Here is a 22,819-nt window from a genome sequence, read left to right as displayed (position 1 = left end):
AAGTTTTCTAACGGAAAAACGTAAACGCTCATAAACTGGAAGTTTAGGGTTAGAAACACTTAGACTGCAATGTGAATCCTTTGCAAATAAAATTTTTGTATTAAAATGAATGAATGTTGTATGTATTTTGTTGAATGCTGTTTTATCCAATTAAATCAAAGCCTGTGTAAGCATGGGCGCAGATTTGTAAGGTAGTTATTTTTTTAAATGAAAATGAGAAATGTTTTAACAAAATTCGTAAAGAAGCATTACAAAAATTCTTATTAGTTGAAGTTTTACAATACAGGAAGATAACAAAATGAATGAACTGGAAGAGACAGACGCAAGACCGACCAGGTATTTAATGCGTCTTCGTGCGACTGTAAATCACATTTGCTGACGACATATTCAACATGACCTCCTCGCCTGCCTGCTTTGAAAAATTAAAAACACCAACTGGCCCTCGCTTCCAACTGAACTTTAAATTACGATAGGTATTCTGTGTTCTTCAAGTAATTAAAAGTTGGGCCGTGTGTACGCATGCCGACTAAGCCATCTACGTCACATTTCGTTAAACAGCCTAACGATATAATTACAATCTGCAACAGTTTTCGAACATTTGAAAAATTTTAACTAGCTAAATACGCTGTTTCCAAATGCATTGCCTTATTTGCCATCATGTCATTGTCATCGTCATCGTTTTAACGTTGTGCATTACTAACATTGGCATTGCTATGACATCGTTGCCGTCGTTGAAGTTGTTGCGTTGTGTTTGGTTGCGGATATGCATTGTTGTACGTAACACAATTTCAGCTCAATTAGAAAATTAAATTTTACGTTATTCACTTCACTAATGCGTTCACTGTTGTTTGCGCAGAGTCGTTTGTTACATTGCGTCAACGCATACATGCCTTAAACTAAGATTTCAAATGAAAATTCGCTTATTTGAAAGTTTGAACTTCTTAGAATACGTCAATACAATGAGGGCGTAATTTGTAACGTTGGTAATATTATAAACTTTATTTTGTACTTGTATACCTTGTTATTTGTTCCAATTGACGCAAAACTTAATAGCCTAGCACAATTTTGACTGCAACGCTCAAGTGCTTTTTTTAAATTTTTTTAAAACAATCAAACTTCTTCAATAATATTAAAGTTTTTGGTAAATTTCCATATTTATTTTTAATGCGAATCGCACTCAAATAATTTCAATGTCTGTTGCTAAACTATTAGACTTATTCGTAGAAGCATTTAGACGGTGAACAACGTTAAACAGGCAGGCCAAGTTGACTGGAGTGGCCTTAAAAGAATGATATTCATACAAATTTAATGCGTTTATGTGCTATGGCATATGTTTGCGATCAGCCCTACCCAATCAAACGCCGGCAGACACGCTCGACGAAAGTACATCATCACGCAATAACCATGATGAAGATGTGATGCTGCATTGCACGATTTATATGATGTACAGTACACACACCACACACACACACACACACACACACACACACACACACACAGAGGTACGATTGATATGATGAACTCACACGCAAGTAGAAGTCTCCGAATGATGTTCACGTAATTAACAAGTCGCCAAATTGAACTTTGACGCCGTTTGATCGATTAAAAAACTTCAGTTATCTTAAAATTAATGACATTTGTACATACCACGCTGTGCTTATTACAAAAGTCAGTTGTTTCACACACAGTAGACTTTTCTGTATTTATGTGTAGCCCACGTAAGCCAAGATTTAAAAATGTAGTAACGTTAATTTAATAATATAGAAAAAGAGATGAATAATATGTTGATGAATTATTCACCTTGGCTTGATGCATGTGATGATTTGTTTCAGTTGTACGTTTTTTTCGTTCGCATCAATCACTCAACCTACAATGAAATTAATAAGTGCTTTCTCGATGAATTGTTTTTAACATTTTTTCATCCGAAACAGATCATAAAATATTTTAAATGTATAAAAACAAAAATCTTTTTTTGATGTTTATGGAAGCTTTGTATTCTTAAATATACTTTTAAAAATTACTTCTTATGCTTCGTCTCTCAACAGCAGTAACAACATCAACTCGTTCATCATTCATCATTCAAGCACCCCGCTCAACTCTCCATATAAATGAATGGCTGTTTTCAAAGCAGCATACACACACATTCACACAAACACACACACACAATCAAACACACACACACACAAATACACTAATTTATATACTTAGAGAGAGATAAAGAAAAAAGAAGAAATAGAGAGAAAAAGAGGGAAAAAGGGAAAGAGAAAAAAATAAGGATAAAAAGCATGGAAGAAATATTAACAAATTCAACCAACTGCATATTTACACATTAAAGTCATAGTATTTGTGTTAACAAACACCAACCGACAGATGGCAGAATGTACTCTGGGACAGTGGCAGACATCAATGGCAGGGACGCACTCATATACAGCAAACCCATTCGAACAGAACAACATGACTCTCTCTGGCTCAATGGTACCTATTGCATTTTCAATCTACATTCCATCAATTTGACGTCCGTTCATAATTTAATTCATTTGATTAAAATCTAACACGTTCACTATGCCAAATTTATTCATTCCTTTCATTCTCGCAAATTTGTTTTTCTAATAAAATTCAATTAAACACATAAAATTAAAAAATCACTTAAAAACAAAAAAATCAACATCGACATATTTTTTTTTGTATCGTCATTATCGTTATTATCACCGTCAACAATGACATTACCATCATAAGCGTTATCACCATCATCAACAACAACATCATCGTCATAATCAACAACAACAAAAACAACATCATCCTCATCATCATTGTCATCAACAACAACAACATACCATCATCACCATTGTTCACGTTTTGCAACTTCATGGTCTATTTCATAATTTTGTTGGGTGTGAACTCTTCTTCACGTTGTCCCAGCCAGCCAGCCGACATCATGTGGCAAGCGACACATTCATAATGAGCAATCTGTCTCAAGCGTCTTTTTGGCTTATTTATTTTTCTTGCTCTGCGTGAAATAAGTTATGAGCACGCTCTGTTTCAACACGTACACTACTCACACAACAGTCACTCTTTTTTTTCTTCAATATTTTTTTTATTGTTAAAACATGTGATTAATGAGTTGAATATATTAGCAATAATGTCAACCAAAACTTTTTAATGTATTGCTTAACAGTACTATATTTTTTAAAGTACTTTTATTTAATTTGTATCATGTATCGCAGTACTTGAGCCGATCTTTGATTCTGTCTGAGGCTTAAAAAATAAAATAATTACTTTTTATCGTATTTGTTAAGATTATTAGTTGATAACAACCTATTGTGTAGTTTTTTTTCTATTATAAGTTTCCAAATTCACCATTGAATTAATTAAACGAAACAGTTCTTAATATGTTTTTTTTTACATATTTTTGTTGGACTCTCAAAGTTGCTTGGATCATTTTATAAGCTTGAAATAAAGATAATTATTAATTAGTTTAATTTTTTCATTTATTAATAAGTTTAAACAAAATCTTTAAATAAAAGTTTTTAATATTTTTTTACCTTTTTTTTATCTATATATTGAAATATACTTTATAATCATTTTATTTTGATTTTTTACTTCCTGTTTTGCTTCAAATTGGACATACTCACCTCAAATTTACTCAGCATATGAACGATGTAAAAATTTTAAAACACAAGAACCTACAATATGTCTCCTCGCTCGAAGTAAATCATAACCTGTCCTCATAAATATTATTATCATATACGTCTGTTAACACATATACACACATCTGTTAACACATCACTGTCCATTGTACTGCAACATATGTATAAGGTAGAAGCTCCACTGCGAAAATAATTTGCGTATTATTTACATTAGCGTGATTTAAAAATTGCTGTTTTCATGTTTGCGGAGAGAACGTTTGGTGCTCTGGTCAGTGTTACTTATTAGTTACGTGCAACTGGTCGTAAAACCCAATAAAGGAGAATATTTTTTGCTTCACAGATCCCAGTTTTGTGAGCAGTTTTACGTACGAAAATAGAATTTATTTCTTTTTTCGCGAGACTGCAGTCGAAAACATTAACTGTGCTAAGGTGAGCATTCATTTTTTTTCTGCCAAAACATTCATAAATCATTCTTGCTTTTTTTATAATTTAATGTAGAAATTAAATTCATTATGATACACAAACACAAATTTTGAAAAATTTCAACAACTACAAAAAAATTTAAATAAACCCAAAATGCTGTTTGAAATTTTTTATTTTTCCTTTTACGTTGAGACTGTCACGTCAGCATCTTATCGTGTCCCTTCTAAATTGTGGCTAACCAGTCAAATGTTTCTCTCTCTCTCTCTCTCTCTCCCGGCTTTATTATTTCTTATTCATGCGATGCTTTCTACTGACAGGATTGGGCTATTCATTAAAAATTTCAACCGCGGAAAAGAAATGAAAATCTCTCCTTTGATTATTTTTTCCATTTTTCTACTAACGTTGCCAATCTTAAACTTTTCATTAGTTTCTCAGTGAAATGATTTAAGAGAATAGCGTGTACAAATACAGACTTTACACTTTACCCACACTTTACATATATTTTTTTAATATGAACAAGTACACGCACTTGAACGCATACAAATGCATGCATAAAACACACATACGCACACAAACACATCCATACACACCAACTTGTACGTATACATAGGTAAATATTTTGGGTACTGGAACTCAGATGAGCGTCTGCTAATATACAAATGCGTATGTTGCTCCGTAAACATCATGCTTTGTGTTTATTTACATACTCTTATGTACACACGCACACACACACACGTGCACACACACACGTATATATACAAACACACGTAAATACTTATATACAACCATATAGGTTAACATTTTTTCATGGCCTGCATATACGTGAATGGGTATCCTATTGATATAAAAAGAAAAGACGTTAAATCATCAAATGTTACCGATAAATGTTTAATCTCATCTCACGATGACATTCAGTAGCGCAGCTAGAAATTTGCCGATGGGGTTAAAAATGTTCTAAGAAATTTGAAGAATTTTTTTGCTCGGCCAACATTTTTACTGTCGTTTACATGTGACTTACCTTATGAATATTTTTATTTTGAAGCTAGATTGATGACAAAAACTAACTTCTACCTCAAAGTTGAAGTCTCGCAAATGCTTTAAATGACATTAACTTCAATGACCGACGACAGACCATATTCTCGAGAGTTGCGCGTGTTTGCATAGATGATCCCGGCGGCGAGAGGGTCATGAAGAACACGTGGACATCATTCAGCAAGGTGAGACTCAACTGCTCCGTGCCTGGAGACTATCCATTCTACTTCGATGAAATTCGTTAGTTCAATTTTTCGTGTTGCGTCCTTGCTCTCCCTCCCTCTCCCTCTCTCTCTGCTTGTTTGCATACGTGGATTGAAAGATGTGTGTATGCAAACATTCTTCTGTAATTTATACAATTGTTAGCTTTTCCTTTGTTTAGGCTGAGTGATATTATTGTCTATTTATTATCCAATTGATAAATCGCCAATATGAAATTTGATAATCATATTTTTTGAAAATTAACTTCAACATATAAAACTATAATTATTATTATACATGATATTATTATTTTGCTGGTGTCATTATTGTTATCGTTATTGTTATTATCCAACCGCTTCAGTCTATTTTCAAATGAACGATTGAAAACATTTCAATTAACACTTCTGCAAAAAAATTAACAAACAAACAAACCAACACACAAACAAACAAACAATGGAACGCGACGTTAGAATCGACAACGGAGCTGAACAATGGAAGCTACAGGTCGACCATCATGATGTCTGACCAGTCAGCGATGCTCTACGCTGTCTTCTCCACGCCCAAGTAAACTTTCTGGTCTTGTTCCATTTTCAGATCTTCATGTTTCAGATTTCCTTGAAACATAAACACATTAAACAACTATAATTATTAAAAATCCTCTTTATCCGACAATTTGAAGGCGAATAAATTTACTTCATTTTTGATAGAGGCCAAAAATTTCTACACTTCAAAAATTGAAAAATAACGGATTTGAATATGAAAAATGTTTAGTTACTGTAAAAATGTATTATTTTTTGTGCAAATAACTGCAAATTATATTTTTGTGATTGTTGTATGAGGAAAAATGCAGAAATTAAAATTCAGCTATAAAATATCATTCAACTGAAAATGACCATATATGATTTAAATGGGCCAATGTAGAAAAGGCAATTTTTGAAGTTGCTCTCAGCTTTGTAATCAAAATATATTTAACAATTAAAAATTCTTCCTGGTTTATTCATGACATCATTTATGATGATTCAAATAAAATGGAAAAATTTGTTTTTAATTAGCAAATGTGATGACAAAAATGTCTGACATAAAACAATAACCTGTGATAGTGCGATTAATTCTTAAAAAATGTTTGGAAACAAAACAAAACATGTCTGTCAATTTTAAATGAAAACATGTATCTATTTTACAAAACCACAGATGTTCATATATAAAGTATGTATATATATTCCGAATCAGAAACAGCATAAAAGGTTCAGCTGTGTGTGCATTCAAGATGTCGGATATTTTGAAAAGCTTCCAAGGGCCTTATAAAGATCAGAAAACTCCCTTTCACAACTGGCTTCCAAATAGGGATTTTCCATATCCACATCCTGGGACTGTTAGTTTTTCTTTACATGTTCGTCTAATCTTTAATGTTGTGGGCTATTGGTTGATTGATTGGTTGATTGGTTGATTGATTGGTTGATTGATTGATTGACCAATAAAATAGCTAATTAAATTTAATGATTTTAATTGAACAAAATAAAAAACATTATCGCATATTAACAAACATAACTTAGACTTTTTCTTTGCACAGTATTTCATTCCACCAGCAAATAACAAATCGATCAAATGATTGCAAACGAACCGACTAAAACTAAAATAAAAGACCTGAACGACCGAGATGCCATAAAGCAAAGCAAGCAGTAATCATTCGAGCCTGCATTTAGAGGCGTCTTACTGCAAACAACCGAGTAAAAAATAGAGAACAAATAACTTCCATTATAAGCATGCAGATGTACAACCCGGCTGTGAACACACGTACGTACAACCCACTAATTATTCTTTTTTCCTTTCTTCCTATTTATCATTCCTTTTCTCTCTCATTTTGTTTGCTCAGTTTAGTGTTGAAAATTTCACCTTCGTTTTTTCACTGCGCTTACAAATTGACTGACAATACAAGCCGATTATCTGTTTTTCGCTGATAAGAACAACGTTCGCCATCCACTGACGAAACTTGCAGAACAAACTGCTGCTGATGTCCCAATCCTGATCCAGACCCAAGCCCAGCACAAGTCCCATTACACAGTAGCACCTGTTCAACACAAGTCAACTATCTGCCCAACGAAATATATTATAATAGCGGTTAATTGAAAAACACGTGCTTGAGATGTAAATAAAGCGCTGTACATCATCTGAAGCAATATGTTCATGCAAATAGCTTTTGTACTCGTGAGCCGGCATGGCATGTATTTCAGTGTATTGGCAGAGCATATTGAAGTTTTTGTGTACGTAATATCACACAAGCACGTGAATGTGTGTGTGTGTGTGTGTGTGTACTTATGTGTGCATTCACTGGGAATATAACCAGTTGAACGTGAAATTTTAAATACTAAATTTATATATATATATATATATATATATATATATATATATATATATATTACGTAGATGATAATTTAGGTTAGGAGGTATAAGTAAATATAGGTTATATATAGATATATGTTCAAGTTAGTAAGCAATTGTAATGATAGTTGAGTTATAAAAGTAGTTCAAGACGAGTCAGCAAATTTACCGACATAAAGCAGCTTAATATAAGATAATATAACGTATAACTTATCACAGCATATAATACTTTATATAATAAGAATGAGGCGTCATACAATAGGGACTGACTGGTTAGAAGGAGTTGGACAACTAGTTAAGCTCTAGCAAGTATCCTAGCATATAATAGGCGAGCACATAAGTTAAAGAGAGTTAAGTTGAGAGTTATATTAGTTATTTCTTAAACACTTTTAAGACTCAACGCACTCTAATATATTTAAACACTCTCTGATAATCTTTACATTATTTTTATTAGCATCATTCAATTTTACAATTTAAGTTTTATTATAATATTAAACAACAAATAATATTATCAACAATAATGGGTGAGTCGTTTCTCTTTCGATTTCGATCATTAAACTTTACAACATTTTATACACTAACTATTGTTCAACACACGTAAATCACCAATTAAAATCATCTTTCATTATTTTATGTACATGAACAATATCGAGTTATTTAACGTTGAGCGAGCGAGTTTACAGAAACGGAAAGAATTTCCTCAAGAACCAACTATGTAGTTCGTTCAGTAACCATCGTAGAATGGTGAAGAGCGAGCAACATAACAATATTTCGAATAAAAATTCAAATAGACGTGTATAACCATAGAATACTGAAGCAAGTAGGCCAGCAAAAAATATAAAGAGGTATAAGCATGAGGTATAAGCACAATTGCATGTACAATCTTTGCCACTTTCAATGTTTTGTGGTGTTGGTAAAAAAAATTGAAAACGTCTGAGGACATATATTTCAAGAGCAAAAGTCGTCACGGCGACCTTTTGTTCACAGCTGTTGGCAATTAATTAAAAAGATAGGAGTGAACTTGCATGAGTGCACCAATGTTGGGCCCCTGCGTCTTTAAGCAAGCGTACGACTCGATATTTTTTAAAACATAACTCATAGTGCGCCGTCTTCACTCGTGTCGTCTGCATTGTTCTTCGCTCTGCTTCTTCACTCTGCTTCTTCTAAGTGATGACCATCCTTACGCTCTAATGTTGCGTGCTGCTAATAGATTTAAAATAAAATCGTCTGTGTCTAATCTTCTCCTTATTGCGTATTCAAAATATTTTTATAATATTTCAATTTTGAATTATATAATATTGTTTTGAAAAAATAGGTAGTTTACGTCTTGGCCAATCTAAAAAAACATTTAAAAAAGGATTTGGGAAATATTTTTTACTTTTTTCATCCTGCTGGACGTAAAATTCAAAGTAAGCACAGTTGCTTCAGGTTGACCTGCAAAAGTTAAAAAAAAAACTAATTTGCACCAAAATTCTGCCAAGGCTTTCATGCGGCAACACAATTTTTTGTTACTTTCGCTTTTTTCAACTCAACAATTTCTAAATTTTCAAAAAGTAAATAATTTTCTCGCATTTTATTGTTGAAAAGTTGTGTGTAATAACTTTTTGCCTGATTTCATCAATTAGAAGGTGCGCAAGGCAATAATATTAAGATTTCATTTCATATTTATTTCTCAAAACGTTTCATGGGATCACGCCTGCCTGCTTTTCCTTCATCTCAATAAATAAATAATTGTTCAGTCGACTGCTGCATGCATGGCTGTTGATAAAAAATTTAACAGCTACCAACCACAGGACGATGATTTTTAATTTGCAATCGCATCAGGCTTTTCAGTTGAGTTGAATGTTTCTGTGTGCAAAGCGTTTTCAGATTTTTTTTATCTATTTTAAATTAATATCAAATAATTGAAGTTATTTGAACTTATTTAAATTGATCAAAATTGCTTAAAAAATTACCTCACTTTGGTCTAAATTGTTTTGATTTTATATAAACACACCTCACCTTGTCAATATTGCCTGAAAAACTTTATTGTGAACATCTTTTAATCACACATCCACTCATCACAATCACCACATCGTTACAGCTGCATATGATGTACATTAGAGTGGAAAATTTAAAAAAAAATGTAGTTTAGACATCATATCCATCGCGTTATAACATCATTTCCTAGCCACATCATCATCACGTTACTACATCATTGCTGACGCATCTTATCGCTGCGTTATCACATCATCATCACACATCCCTTCAAACATGTTTACATCACCACATCATGCACCAACAGAATTGAAGAGTCCTCTTGTATAAACGACCATTTAAGCAGTTTTGCCGTGTCAATAACAACAAAAAGTTATTATTGACATCGTTATTGTTATTGATATTGTTGTTGCTACAGATATTATTACTACTCTCGTTGCTTGTGATTTGGTTAGCATTGTTATCACTGCCATCAATTACATCAGAAACGATTTTATATTTCTATATTATTTGCTTTTATTGTTATGTTCTGAATGTTACTAACATTATAAAGAATAATGATGTTGACAGAAGAAGCAGTTGTTGTAACAGCAGCAGTAGCTGTAGCAGCCGTAGTAAGTAGTAAGTAGTAGTAGTAGTAGTAGTAATAGTAGTAGTAGTAGTAGTAATAATAATAATAGTAAAAGTAGTAGTAGTAGTAGTAGTAGTAGTAGTAGTAGTAGTAGTAGTAGTAGTAGTAGTAGTAGTAGTAGTGGTGGTGGTGGTGGTGGTGGTCATGTGATGATGATAATTTATAACACAGATATTAAGTTGTCGTGTCGTCAAAAACAATTTACAACCGCAAATCGATGTTCATCATTTGCACGCGTTCTCATAAACAAAACAATCTAACATAAAAGCACAACCACATCTAAATACATATACAATACCTTACACACACACACACGTTCGCACACACACACACGCACACATACATATATAATACGAAATAGGAAAATACTGTAAATATAATATGCATAATGTTTTAATGTGTTTTCACGTTTAGATGTTAGTCCTAATCTATATTGGACAAAAAGATGATGTAATGTGTATTATGTGTGTTTGATGTTTCATGTTTACACCTTTGAGAAGCATCAATGAATTAAGATGGAATTAATTGTTGTATGGGCGTTTAACATTTTATAAAAATAATCTTTAGTATCAATTGGATGTACATTGTACGCACATTTAAAAATTGAAGTTTTTTATTAAACCTAGGATTTTTTACGTAAAACATACTTCATAGAATTTATTTATCATGCTTGCAAATAAATTTGTTTATGCACATGTTGTATGTTTATGATTTAACATACCTGACATTTTTGGCATATTTGAACGTTTAGCTAATTTACGCAACAAACAGTATAGCACGAAAAGACTTTGTATATACAAACGCAAATAAATTTATTGAACAAAATATAACAACACGGTTTAAAAGCTTTTTCAATGAAGAATGTACATTGATGAAAATTTCGGTATGTATTATTATTTGGTGCTTGGAAACAAATGAAATGAAACATATCTATGTATAAAAATAATATCATTATACATGCAAGCATAACAACACATGTTAACATGATCTGCATAGCGTTCAAGCTTTTAATATTTTACATTACACTGAAGTATCTCGTGAATATTGATTTATCCTTCTTTGTGAAAAATCCTTTGTTCCTATGTGAACCTTTGTCTGAATATTTTCATTTAGTTATTGTCACAAAATAAAATTAAGTTGGAATTTTAATTATTTAAACAGCAATCAATAACAAGCGAGCTGTTCTTGGTGTCTAACGAAACATCCAGTTAAAATTGTTTGTTGCCAAATACTTAACGATCAAAATATATATTAGAAATCTTTTATTATTAAAACTACCAAAAGGCGAACGCTTCAAATGTTTCAAATACTAATGTAACGCATGGACGGCGTGATAGTGTAACGTTAAGGCGCCCAGCATGGCTATAGCAGTTACCAGATTCGATGGCAAAGAAATCCAATCTCATTGCTTGCAATGTATGTGATGCGCTATTTCACGTGTATTTACATAAACTGTTGCGCTTGTTGTTGATGCTTTAAAAAATTATTTAAAAAAGATTTGTAATAAATAAATTAAATAAATTAGATAAATAATGCATATATTTTCCACTATTATTTTCCATTTGAAACCGTTTTTTAATTATCTCAACAAAATAAAAATGTTTTGTTAGGAAATAACTTTATAAACGTTTAACGTAATAAAGCAAAAACTTTATTATCCGTTATAAACATTCCATTATTAACATTTCGTTATAAGCATACCATTATAACCATTCCATTATAAACATTTCGTTATAAACATTCCATTCTAAACATTTCATTATAAACGTTCCATTATAAACATATCGTCATAAACATTCCATTATAAATTCTACGTTATAAACAGTACTGCCCTAAAGAGAAAAATCGTGAAAATGACCAGACGTTGAACTTCATAAAGTCCCACCCACTTATGGATCATGCGGTGCCAGCATATGGAGGTCGTCCCATTTTTATTCACACCGGATTCGAGTTAGTCACGTTCCTCGTGTTAGCGTGTGTGTGTGTGTGTGTGTTTTGGGGTTGGTTGGTTGCGTTTGCAGTTTTGTTGACTTTTCGTTGACGATGTTGTTACTACGTTTGGTTAGTGCTGTAATGTTTTTCGTGTTGTTGTTATTGTTTGATTTGTGTTTTGAAGATTGTGCTATATGATGAGGTTCATGTTGATTTTGTTGCTGTTTTGGTTATTATAGCATGGCTATCAGTGCTGATTTTGTTGTTGGTGGTGTTGATGTTGTTTGCTGTATTTTTTGCTGCTGCAAACTTATATTCATGTTGATGAATATGGTGGTGCTGCAAACTTAAGAATTATTGTTTGAGAATCTTACGGTGGTATTAATGTTGTTATTTGGATGTATTAATGTTGTTATCATTGTTATTATTATTGTAGAAATTTTAAATTTTGAATGTTTTTGCGTACATTAGGCTCATTGTTTGTATAATTTCATTTCGATTGGTCCATTGTTCTGCAAATATTTCTACTGCTGCATTTACGAAGATTATTAAATGTTATTATGCTTGTTCGTAAATTTTAAAATTTTTATAACATACACGAACAACACGTGTAGTAAATATGCGAACACACACACACACGTGCGCACACACACGCACACATTCACACAAATGAAAAAGAGAGATGCAGACATAACAAGACATATCCTTTAATCTAGTTCTTATTTACAACGTACACGATCGTCATTCTGATGACGACCGCAACACAAACTTATAGAAAAAAAACTAAAGCAGAAAAAACGTTACTAAAAAACAAACGAAAAATTAATTGAACATGAAGACAAACGAGAACATGCAAACAAACTCACAAATATTTAAGCGGGTACGATCACGCAAATGGACGAAAGAAGAAACACACACGATGCGGTGTGTTGATGGTTGTTGTGGCTTGCAAGTGACCCGACGACTGATTAGTTTGTTTATAAATTATGGACACACAATTCCCACTGAAACAACTGACCAACACATCTGACCACATCAGCATTAACCAACGTTATTATTGGTACTCACTAATCACCAGCTTAATACGGTCAGTGCTGATTGTGGCGCATCGCTTGCTATAGCGCTTGATGTAGGAATAAAAATTAATTTGAAGTTTATGCACTGTGAATAAGTAATGCCCACATTAAAATATCCATTCACACTTGTTATCAGCGCGATTATATTGTGAGCAGCATTGTTTAGATGAGACAGAAAAAAATAGTTGCTTAAAAAAATATTTTACTTGTTCTTCAATTTCAAACCGACTCAGATAAACTTTTGCAATTGCAAATAATAATAATCCAAGCTACTCAGAAAGTTTTGTGATTTTTTTTATTGTATAGATTCTATCATAAATCAAAATGATACAAAACATGTTCTACATAGAGTTTGCTATAAATCAAAGAGATTAAAAACAAATTGAAAGCAAGCAATTAAGTAACGTGGAACAAACACAAACATACCATCAGACAAGCAATTCAATGAAAAATAACATAGGACAATTATCTGCTCCTTTATGGACGTGTGTGTGCTTGCATTATACGTGGTGTTATACGTTAGTGGTGAGGATAATAATGATGAAAATATTAATGGTAATGATAGTTTTGTAGCAGTGACAATAGGGAAGGTGATGTAACTTGAGTACCACATTTCTCCTTCCAGTCTGATCAGTATGTAGGATCCGGGCTGTGTGTGTGATGTTCAACAAATGTTCCTATCATTGCTGTTCCAAATTTTCTGATCGATAAAACTATTTAAGTAGTGATTCATGATAATTTTGGCAGTTGTGTATTTATTTTAATGCTCCAATTTTTGAATGCTTCAATAGTTTAACTGAATCGAGATTAATTAAAAATCTACAGTGCTACAAATCTAAATGGACTTGCTCGTAAATATGTAAAACTAAGTGTTGTATTGACAATAGTGAAGATGTATACATAAAGTGATAGACCGTTATACGTGTATAGAATACTGGAAAGAATGGGTGCTTCGAGATGGAAGAGACGTCGTAAGATTTCAATTTTCTGTTTGAAGCCTTCACAATATGCGCCATGCATTTGCTTTTTCATGTGAATAATGTATGAATGATCTTTCAAAAGGCTTGCGATGTAAAGCTGTTGTTTCCGTGTGACGCTGCCTCTCAATACTTTCCCACGTTGTCCAGGCTTACACTGTCGTTATGACATTTCGTTTGAGTCATTTCAGAATATCAAATTGAATTTATTCACGTTTTATCTTAACTTTCACGCAAAATTATGCACTCTCCAAGATGCATTTACAAACAAGTTGAATCTAGCAGTATGAGTATAAAACTAAAAATATATTATAATTTAAACGCAAATAAAAATGCAGACATAGAAAAACTTTTGTATTAAAAGAAATATACATACACACATACATACATACATACATACAGACATTCATATTGAAAATATCCAACTGAATACCGACATGTGCAATTAACGACAAATCAAAGTGTTAATCCATTTGTTACTTGATGTTTGACGGTTCAGTGTCACTCATCATGTTTTGGTTTTAACATACAGACAGACATATATACAGACACACGTACATACATACATACAGACACACGTACATACAGACACACGTCATAGAAACACACACACACACACCCAAAAAAGGCATCTTTACATTTTTTGTCTCGTCCATTATTATTTCATGCCTCGCCAAATAGATTGACGCTAACATGCATCGCTGTGGACTGGCAGACTCAAGCCGCTAATCACCGTTTCTACGATATTTTATACATCGGCACTGGTTAGATTTTTTTTTGGATTTTTCACTTTAAAAACAATTTAGTCAATTATTATTGCCAGTGTGTGAAGTTATTAAATTACAAATTGCAAATTTAATAAATAAATATTTCGATTAATTAATTTTTAGGACTTTTTTTGTTCCTTTGTTTTTTCAGTAATGCCTTTTAGAATTTAATCGTAATTTTATTAGTGGTAATTTATTGATAGACCATTTTTTTAAATTGTTTTTACAATTACTATCAAGACTAATTATTTTCATTAAGATTTTGTTTTGTTGTTTAGATGCGCACTTTAAAAGCAATTATTTAAGATTACGAACAAAACTGCGTTAACATGGCATGCTATTTTTCTTCACACTGATAAATTTTTATACAATTGCCGCATCCAATTACCATTGCAATATCAACTGAAACTTTTACAAGAGCCTGCACTGTTTTTTTTACACTGTCTCCACTGAATAAAATGTATGCATCCATGCTTACATACTTTATATACAACGTGCTACAAACGAGTCCTTCAGTTGTTTAAATATATCTGACCTCTGAGCTTTGAACTCTGACCCTTGTTCTCAAAATGTCGAGTCCATAAAATCAGAGTTTCAATTCTTTTTTATTATATTTTTGACATCATATTTAAATATTTTATGTTTTGGGTCCGTTGTAGTTCTCTTATGTTTTCTCATTTGAAATTTCATCGATCGAAAGCAGCATGTTTCATCTTATTGTCCAGGACACATGGGCGCCGTAGCATGCATGCGTTATATCTTCCTTGCACGTCTGGAAACTTCGGCTGTTATTTTTTGTTACGCAAGTGGCAACGATAAATTAGCTTGATTAAAATAAATATCATTAGATAACAATGGTTATCTTAAATTATAATGATAAGCAATAAAGTTAACAGCAGAATTCAACGCTAACTAAATAATGCACCAAAAAAATATCGACATGGGATCAAATATGTGTGAGTAAAATTGAACAACAAACAAATTTTCCATTATTATTTTTCATTATTTTATTTAAAAATGAAAATTTCACGAAATATTTTCGAAAGAATTGTCAACGCGTTGGTAAGGACGAACGGTCGAACGCGTCAATCACTCAAATGTCAGCCAGTAATTCATTTGATTACAGTTGCCTACCTACCGCAACTTCAATTTATCTATGTTACGAGGTCACACTGTGCTCTCTACGCCAAAACAGTCTATTTATTGTCTTCTGTTTTATGAATGTTCACCAATGTCTTGTGTGGTGTTTTGTTACGCTGAACAATGATTAATAAATAAACAAATAAATAAACGAAAGTTTCATACATGATGCATTCGGTGTTTTCTTCATTTCAAATCCGACTTTTACATATCTCATAATAATGTCCCACTAATAGTTTAAAGTTTGTTTTTCATAAATTTTCTTTTGTGAGTTTCATTTTCATATCATTATTTGGTGATGTTATAATCAAATGCAAGATTATGCCATACTACTTACTAATAAGTTAGGCAAATGTTTCTTAAACTCAGAAGCTAACTTGGGCGTATTTTTAGTGTTAATGAAAATGTTGCTTAGACGGATCAAATTTAAATGAATAATAATTTTTCTTTTTTTTTAAAGCACCATTAGTTTTTGAAATTTGATTTTGAAGAAGAACATTTTTTGAAGAAGAAAAAAATGAAAAAATTGTATGGGGGGGGCATCATGCCAAAGAACTTTTGTTTAAATTTTTTCATAATTTTAGCATTGAGCATTGAAAATATATTTATAAATGGCTATTCAAATTTTTAATTTTTGTTAGAAATTTCCTGATGAATAAAACAAATTGAATATTTTAAATAAACAATTTTAATTATTATACCAAAATTATTTTAGCTCATTGAGAGTAAGTTATGCACTAGAAACGTATCATTGAAAATGCATTAAGCAGAAATGGTGGTAGAACGTTTCAAGGAACGAAGCGGTTGCTCCCACAACGGGCTCCTACCAACATGATGTTTCAAGCCCGAATGAATTGAATTAGCCTCTATATCTATAATTTGTTTTTTTTTGTTAATTAGCAACTATTATGAAAAGTTATTTTCTCATCCTGTTCATAAATGTGTCGAATTGTTTGTTTGTTTAATTGTCATTTTAAAACGATTGGACGTTTTCACATCGACTTGCATAAATACTTCCACAAAAGACATTTTAAATTCAAATTTATTTAAGGCAATGCAGTTTCGAAGGCATTTTGTTTTTAAAAAAGTTGGCAAAGTCATAAGGAAAAATTATTCAGTTGTCGGCAAAAACTTTTTAAGGTTTAAAACTTTTTAAGGTTTTGGCAACGTTTAATATTATTTTTCCCCCAAATATTAATAACAACGACAAATGCAATGATAACAACATAATAATAATAATAATAATAATAATGAATACTCTTTACTACAATCCAATTAAATTGAAAAATATAAAATCAAATAATATAATTAGCACGATATATGATAATTATGATAATAACAAAAACAACAATAATTTGAATGAAGATGATGATGATATTATTAATAGCAATAACAACAATAAAGATAATAACAAAAACAACAATAATTAGAATGAAGAAGAGGATGATATTATTAATAGCAATAATAACAATAAAGATAATAGTGAAGAACAACACCAACATTAATGACAACATGCACACTTGACAGAAGATCACTATACTTCAAAATTTTGCTTCATTACAAAAACTGCTTGGCGATGGAAAGTTGATGCTTCCAGGCTCGCTTGGCAGGCCAAGTCACTCGATTTAATGAGGAAGGTAAGCATTCGGGATAGAAAGTGGTTTGGTGGCTATCTTGTGGTTGTCAGTGGCCATCTTTTGGTTGTCAGTGGTCATCCTGTGGTTGTCAGTGGTCATCATGTGGTTTTCAGTATTTGTTTTGCAGTTGGAAATGATTTTCCAGTCTCCGTCTTATCTTATGGTTTTCATTGTCTGTTCTACCTATGTTATGGCAAATTTTAATGACTAGTTAATGTTTAAGCTTTTGATTTTTTTAATATCTTCAATAAAACCATCAGTGAATATGTAGGCGTGTAATTTATGTATTGAGAACGTTTTAATCACTATTAACAAGTGGTATTAACAAATATTTTAAAACAATAGAATTGGAAAAATTTTTGAACAAAAAATGAAACATAGGACAGGCCTCAGCATAAAAAAGAACATGAAGAGAGTCTACACCCAACCAACTTGAGTGTTAATGCTCACTTTGCCTGACAATGTTCAATAACTTTTCTGCGCACACGAGTCCCGAGTGCTCGCCTCCTCTTCCTCCTCCTCCTAGTCATCAACACCTCCTCGCTTCGAGCTAGCGTGCCATACAAATTTCTAAAATATGCACTTGTTTATTCTCTCGTTTTACGTCGCTTTTTTATAAAGTAAAAGGGACGGGCGGATGTTTTCTTGTTATTGCAATTGCAAACTCGACGATGCATTTGCTTTCTCTGCGTCCTTTTACAACCCGTGTTGAAGTGTTTTCACGTGCATGCAAGCGTGAATATAAAGGAAATGCACGGAAAAAAAACCAGAAACCGAGAGAAAGAGAAAGAGAGAGAGAGAGAGAAACAGCGAGAAACACAGATAGAGATAGAAAACGGAAGGGCGGGAAAAGAGCAGAAGAGATAGAGGAATGTTTATTATGCCCCATGCATGGATGCACAGTGTGGAGTTGAGTTACAGAGCCTCCATGCTCTGCTCGTCTCATAAGACTTGTCCCCTGACAAGTATATACTTTTATATATAAGTATAAGTTATATACATTTATATTTTATATCTTCCTGGTTTTATATTTCACATTTTACAGCTAGAATTTTATATAATTTTCTTTATAATTAATTTGAGATTTTAACGAACTTTTTCTGTTTGAAAATATTACTGCCACAGATTTTTGTATTTAAATCAACTAACACGCAACAGTTAGCCAAAGTTTTGCTCAATAAATTTTCATTATTATATTGTAAATAAAATATAAACAAAATCAAATTTATAATTGTCATGCACTTGAAACTTTATTTAACCTTACTCGACCGATTCAACTTTTTATAAAAAAATAATTTGCAGCACAAAACAAAAATAAAACGAAATAATGCTAAAAACACTGATATTTCTGAAAAACAATTTTTTCTCTTCTTACTCATTCATTGTTTTCTATCGTTACTTTAAATTTTGTGTTGTGGATTTCGATTGATTAGATTTTATCTTTCTGAATAATCTCAAACTCTTCTCGTCTTAATATGAAAAAAAGTTAATTGGTAATGAAATTTATTAACCATTTTTAAGTATTTTAACTTTAAAAACTTGTAAAATTGTGAAAAATTATACGATTCTTCATACAAAACATTCTGCACTGCACGCAGACAACGGCCGCGTCATAAAGGCCTACAACAAGGGTAAGGACGAAAAAATTCAAACAGTTGTAGTGGAAATTCTACAAGTTTTCCCTGAAAACATTCCAATAACTCAACTCAAAATCTACACAACGTCCTCTAAAACAAACGGCAACAACAACAACAAGTCACAAAAAAATCAGACCGAGAAAAAATTATTGGTGGTTTCCCACGTAGAAATCAAATCTATTCATCTTCATCGATGCCAGGAGGCCAAGTCGTGCAGGTTTTTATGAATGAATGAGTAATGTACTATAATTCGATGAGTGAGTGAATGATGCGTAGTAAATTGGTGAATAAATTAACGATGCGTAATAATTTGATGCTGTTTGATGATCTGAGAGTATTTGTGTCAATTAAATCGATACAAATACAAATAACTTTGTTATCCCTGCTATGTTATATTTTTTTTCTACCAAAAAATTATTATTCAATGTTAAATTTTCTATTTTTAAATTTTAATAATATTTTGAAAGAATTAAATAGCAGAAAAATTTCACCACGGCAGCTCCTGCATTGCCCTGAAGGACCCCTACTGTGCGTGGAGAGATGGCAGGTGTTCTCACTCGAGCCACGGGTCAGGGTTATTCATTCACTTTTTAAAAATATTGAAATCTAACTTTAAATAAAAATTTGTATAATTTTAAGTTTACCAGAATTATTTAAAATCTAATTTTAGTGTAAGAGCTTTTTTTCTCTAAATATTATTTAAATTGACAGCCTGCAAAACCTCGAGTTGGGTCTCCACCCAAAATGCATACCTCTTGTAGTTGAAACAACGCCGAAAATGTTGACAACACCTATGAAGGAGCTAACAACAACCACCACCATAACAACATCAACAAGCCAACGATCCACCATTACAACAACTTTATTCTTCGATTTGTATTCTTATAACGACGGTATATACCTTTCTAACAGTTGCTGTGTGTTTGTTGGTTTTTAATCAATTATTGAATGCCTGTTACTCTAATCATTTGCTTTGTTTTTTTACGCTAACGTTCATCAAAACAGAAGATGCATTGTTTCCATCGTATCAAGCTCACATTGATTCTATCGATGAATCGACATTCAGCAACTTCAACAACTTTGACAACAACAACAATATCATCAACAACAACAATAACCATCCTTCTTATAATTTGCATAATTCAATATCGCAAAGTTTGTGGTTTTAATAAATTAATTAATCATTTAATGAAATTTACTATTTTTCGGTTTAAAAATATTTATTTATTCATCAATTAACATTCTTTTATATTTGTATAGCTTTTTATTAAGCAAATTTAAATTTAATTTATATAAACTTGATCTGTTACTGTCGATTTGTAATTGAATAAGATGCAGCAGTTAGCTCAGAAAGTGTAGTATGCAACGTATCGACATTCAACATCATCTTCGCCATTGTCCTCACTTTCATCATCACATTCGTTGTCGTCTTTCCGTGTGGAATCTTTCTGGGGCGTTTTTGTCGGGTGCAGCCTGCTTTCAAATTGGAATGGAGACCAAAGAAGAATCAATTCAGTTACGCAGACAGCACGATTGCCGTTCAGACCAAATGTATCGACGATGCTAATGAATTCAGAGCCATGCAAAGCTCGTACGAATTCAAATCCCCAATACAAACGACCTTTGTACCAATCATTCCTACCGATGCCTATGTCAACAAAAATATCACTCTTAACAACAACAACAATAATAATAATAATAATAATAATAATAACATCAACAACAACAACATCCTCTACCACAACGCTAACAACAACAACATTTTAAACGCAAACAACTACACGAGTAATTATTTGTGTGGCACAAACAATATAAATAACAACAACAACACCAACGTTAACGTTAATAAAAACGACATCAGCAAGATGAACTATTTCAATAAGAACAACTTCAACAGCATGAACACTTACAACGTAAAGAGCTACCACATGGGCAGCATCGACAGAAGCGACTGCGACAAGACAGAGTACAGCAGCAGCATGTTCAGCAACGTCAGCTACAGTGACCACACTACGAAGAGCAACATGAACACTTCCAAAGCTCCACTTCTCTCTGCTACAGACAAATAATTCTTTTCATCGAATCAATTTTTTATTTAATTATTCTTTGTTTTGTTTTTGTTTGTTTTCCATTTTTATATCTTCTAAATCTATTTACATATATTTATTTATGAATTATTTTTGTTTAAAAGTTAATAGTTGTTGAAAAGAGCTATTGCTTGTAAGTACGGTAGATTTTGATGAATTAAAAAAAAACAGTTCGATAGATCAAAAAAAGATAAAAACATTTTCCTAACAAAAAACCAATGCGTTTAATAGAATGGCTAAAAAGTTAATTGCTGTGTTCAAATGATTTCTAATTTTAAAAAGTCATTTCGCTGTTCAACAGACAGTCTGTGCGCCTAACAAACACACACATCTTAACATATCGATCACAAACTTTAATATTTTAGGTTAATAACGGTGCTGTGAAAATGCATGCACTTGGACAGAACATTACAACATCATTATCATGTCACCAAAATGAAATTTCTATCAAAGTGGTGAAACTATCCTGCAACCAATATTTAAAAAAATTGAGACTTTATCGAACATGTTTTAGAGAGGCATCATCATATTTGGTGTTTCTAATTTTTGGCTAACCAATGAAAAAATCTCAACTACAGTTTAATGGAGTTACCATTGACGGTAGTGACAATGTACCAAAGCGTTTACTACAAATTCATTATACAATGGTACTACTAATTAACGCACATAACATATATTAATTTGATTATTTTTATTAAAACAAATATTCCAATTTTAGTTAATAAAACAATAAACTTGAAAATGTAAATTCGGGTTTAAATTTTTACAATACATATCGAGAATGGTCTTTTAACTTTTTAAAATTACGTATAAATTAGAAATTTATTTTTTGATCAAGATGTATAAGATGCTATTTAACATAGACTATACTGTTATTTCATGTATGTTTGCGTGTGTGCGCGCGTGTACGTGTTACGTGAAAGATTGTTTTGTTATTAAAGTAAGCTAATTCATTTCGTTGTTATCTGATGCAATAAACTTGAAATATAACTGCTATTCTGTTTCTGTTCAATTTTTTATAAAAAGTTATATTCTTTTGATCACTGCCGTTAAATTTCTTTACTTTGAAAGTAAAATTTTAAATTAACCTTAAATCTATCAATACACTTACAACATTTAATTTACATTACAAGATTGTTCCTATCATTACATTATGCCCTTAACTACCTATGAAATTAAATTACTCGGACCTTAGTAATAATAAATCTAAGTGGTGTGTTGTGAAAACAAAATTACCCTAAAACACTATTATATGTATTTATGTATGTATCTGTGT

General features: G+C 31.9%; 3 protein-coding genes across 3 annotated transcripts; all 3 read left to right on the top strand.

Moving 5' to 3' along the window:
• Positions 1-2,378: 2,378 nt before the first annotated feature.
• HELRODRAFT_159302 (hypothetical protein) lies at positions 2,379-5,871 on the top strand (the record flags this gene model as incomplete). The annotated part of the gene is made up of 4 exons (XM_009011187.1): positions 2,379-2,475; positions 3,988-4,076; positions 5,201-5,342; positions 5,774-5,871. The coding sequence occupies 4 exons, from the start codon at positions 2,379-2,381 to the stop codon at positions 5,869-5,871; spliced, it is 426 nt and encodes a 141-aa protein (XP_009009435.1).
• A 5,777-nt stretch (positions 5,872-11,648) lies between these two features.
• On the top strand, positions 11,649-18,023 carry HELRODRAFT_159301 (hypothetical protein; the record flags this gene model as incomplete). Its single annotated transcript, XM_009011186.1, has 4 exons — positions 11,649-11,660; positions 12,116-12,240; positions 14,957-15,039; positions 17,710-18,023. The coding sequence occupies 4 exons, from the start codon at positions 11,649-11,651 to the stop codon at positions 18,021-18,023; spliced, it is 534 nt and encodes a 177-aa protein (XP_009009434.1).
• Positions 18,024-18,699: 676 nt separating this feature from the next.
• HELRODRAFT_159300 (hypothetical protein) lies at positions 18,700-21,525 on the top strand (the record flags this gene model as incomplete). Its single annotated transcript, XM_009011185.1, has 6 exons — positions 18,700-18,784; positions 19,418-19,673; positions 19,956-20,024; positions 20,168-20,349; positions 20,462-20,611; positions 20,789-21,525. The coding sequence occupies 6 exons, from the start codon at positions 18,700-18,702 to the stop codon at positions 21,523-21,525; spliced, it is 1,479 nt and encodes a 492-aa protein (XP_009009433.1).
• Positions 21,526-22,819: the final 1,294 nt, after the last annotated feature.

The sequence above is a fragment of the Helobdella robusta genome, assembly GCF_000326865.2.
Source record: "Helobdella robusta unplaced genomic scaffold HELROscaffold_1, whole genome shotgun sequence".
Classification (NCBI taxonomy): Eukaryota; Metazoa; Annelida; class Clitellata; order Rhynchobdellida; family Glossiphoniidae; genus Helobdella; species Helobdella robusta.
Note: the sequence above shows the minus strand (reverse complement) of the source record. Positions and strands in the feature narration are given on the sequence as shown.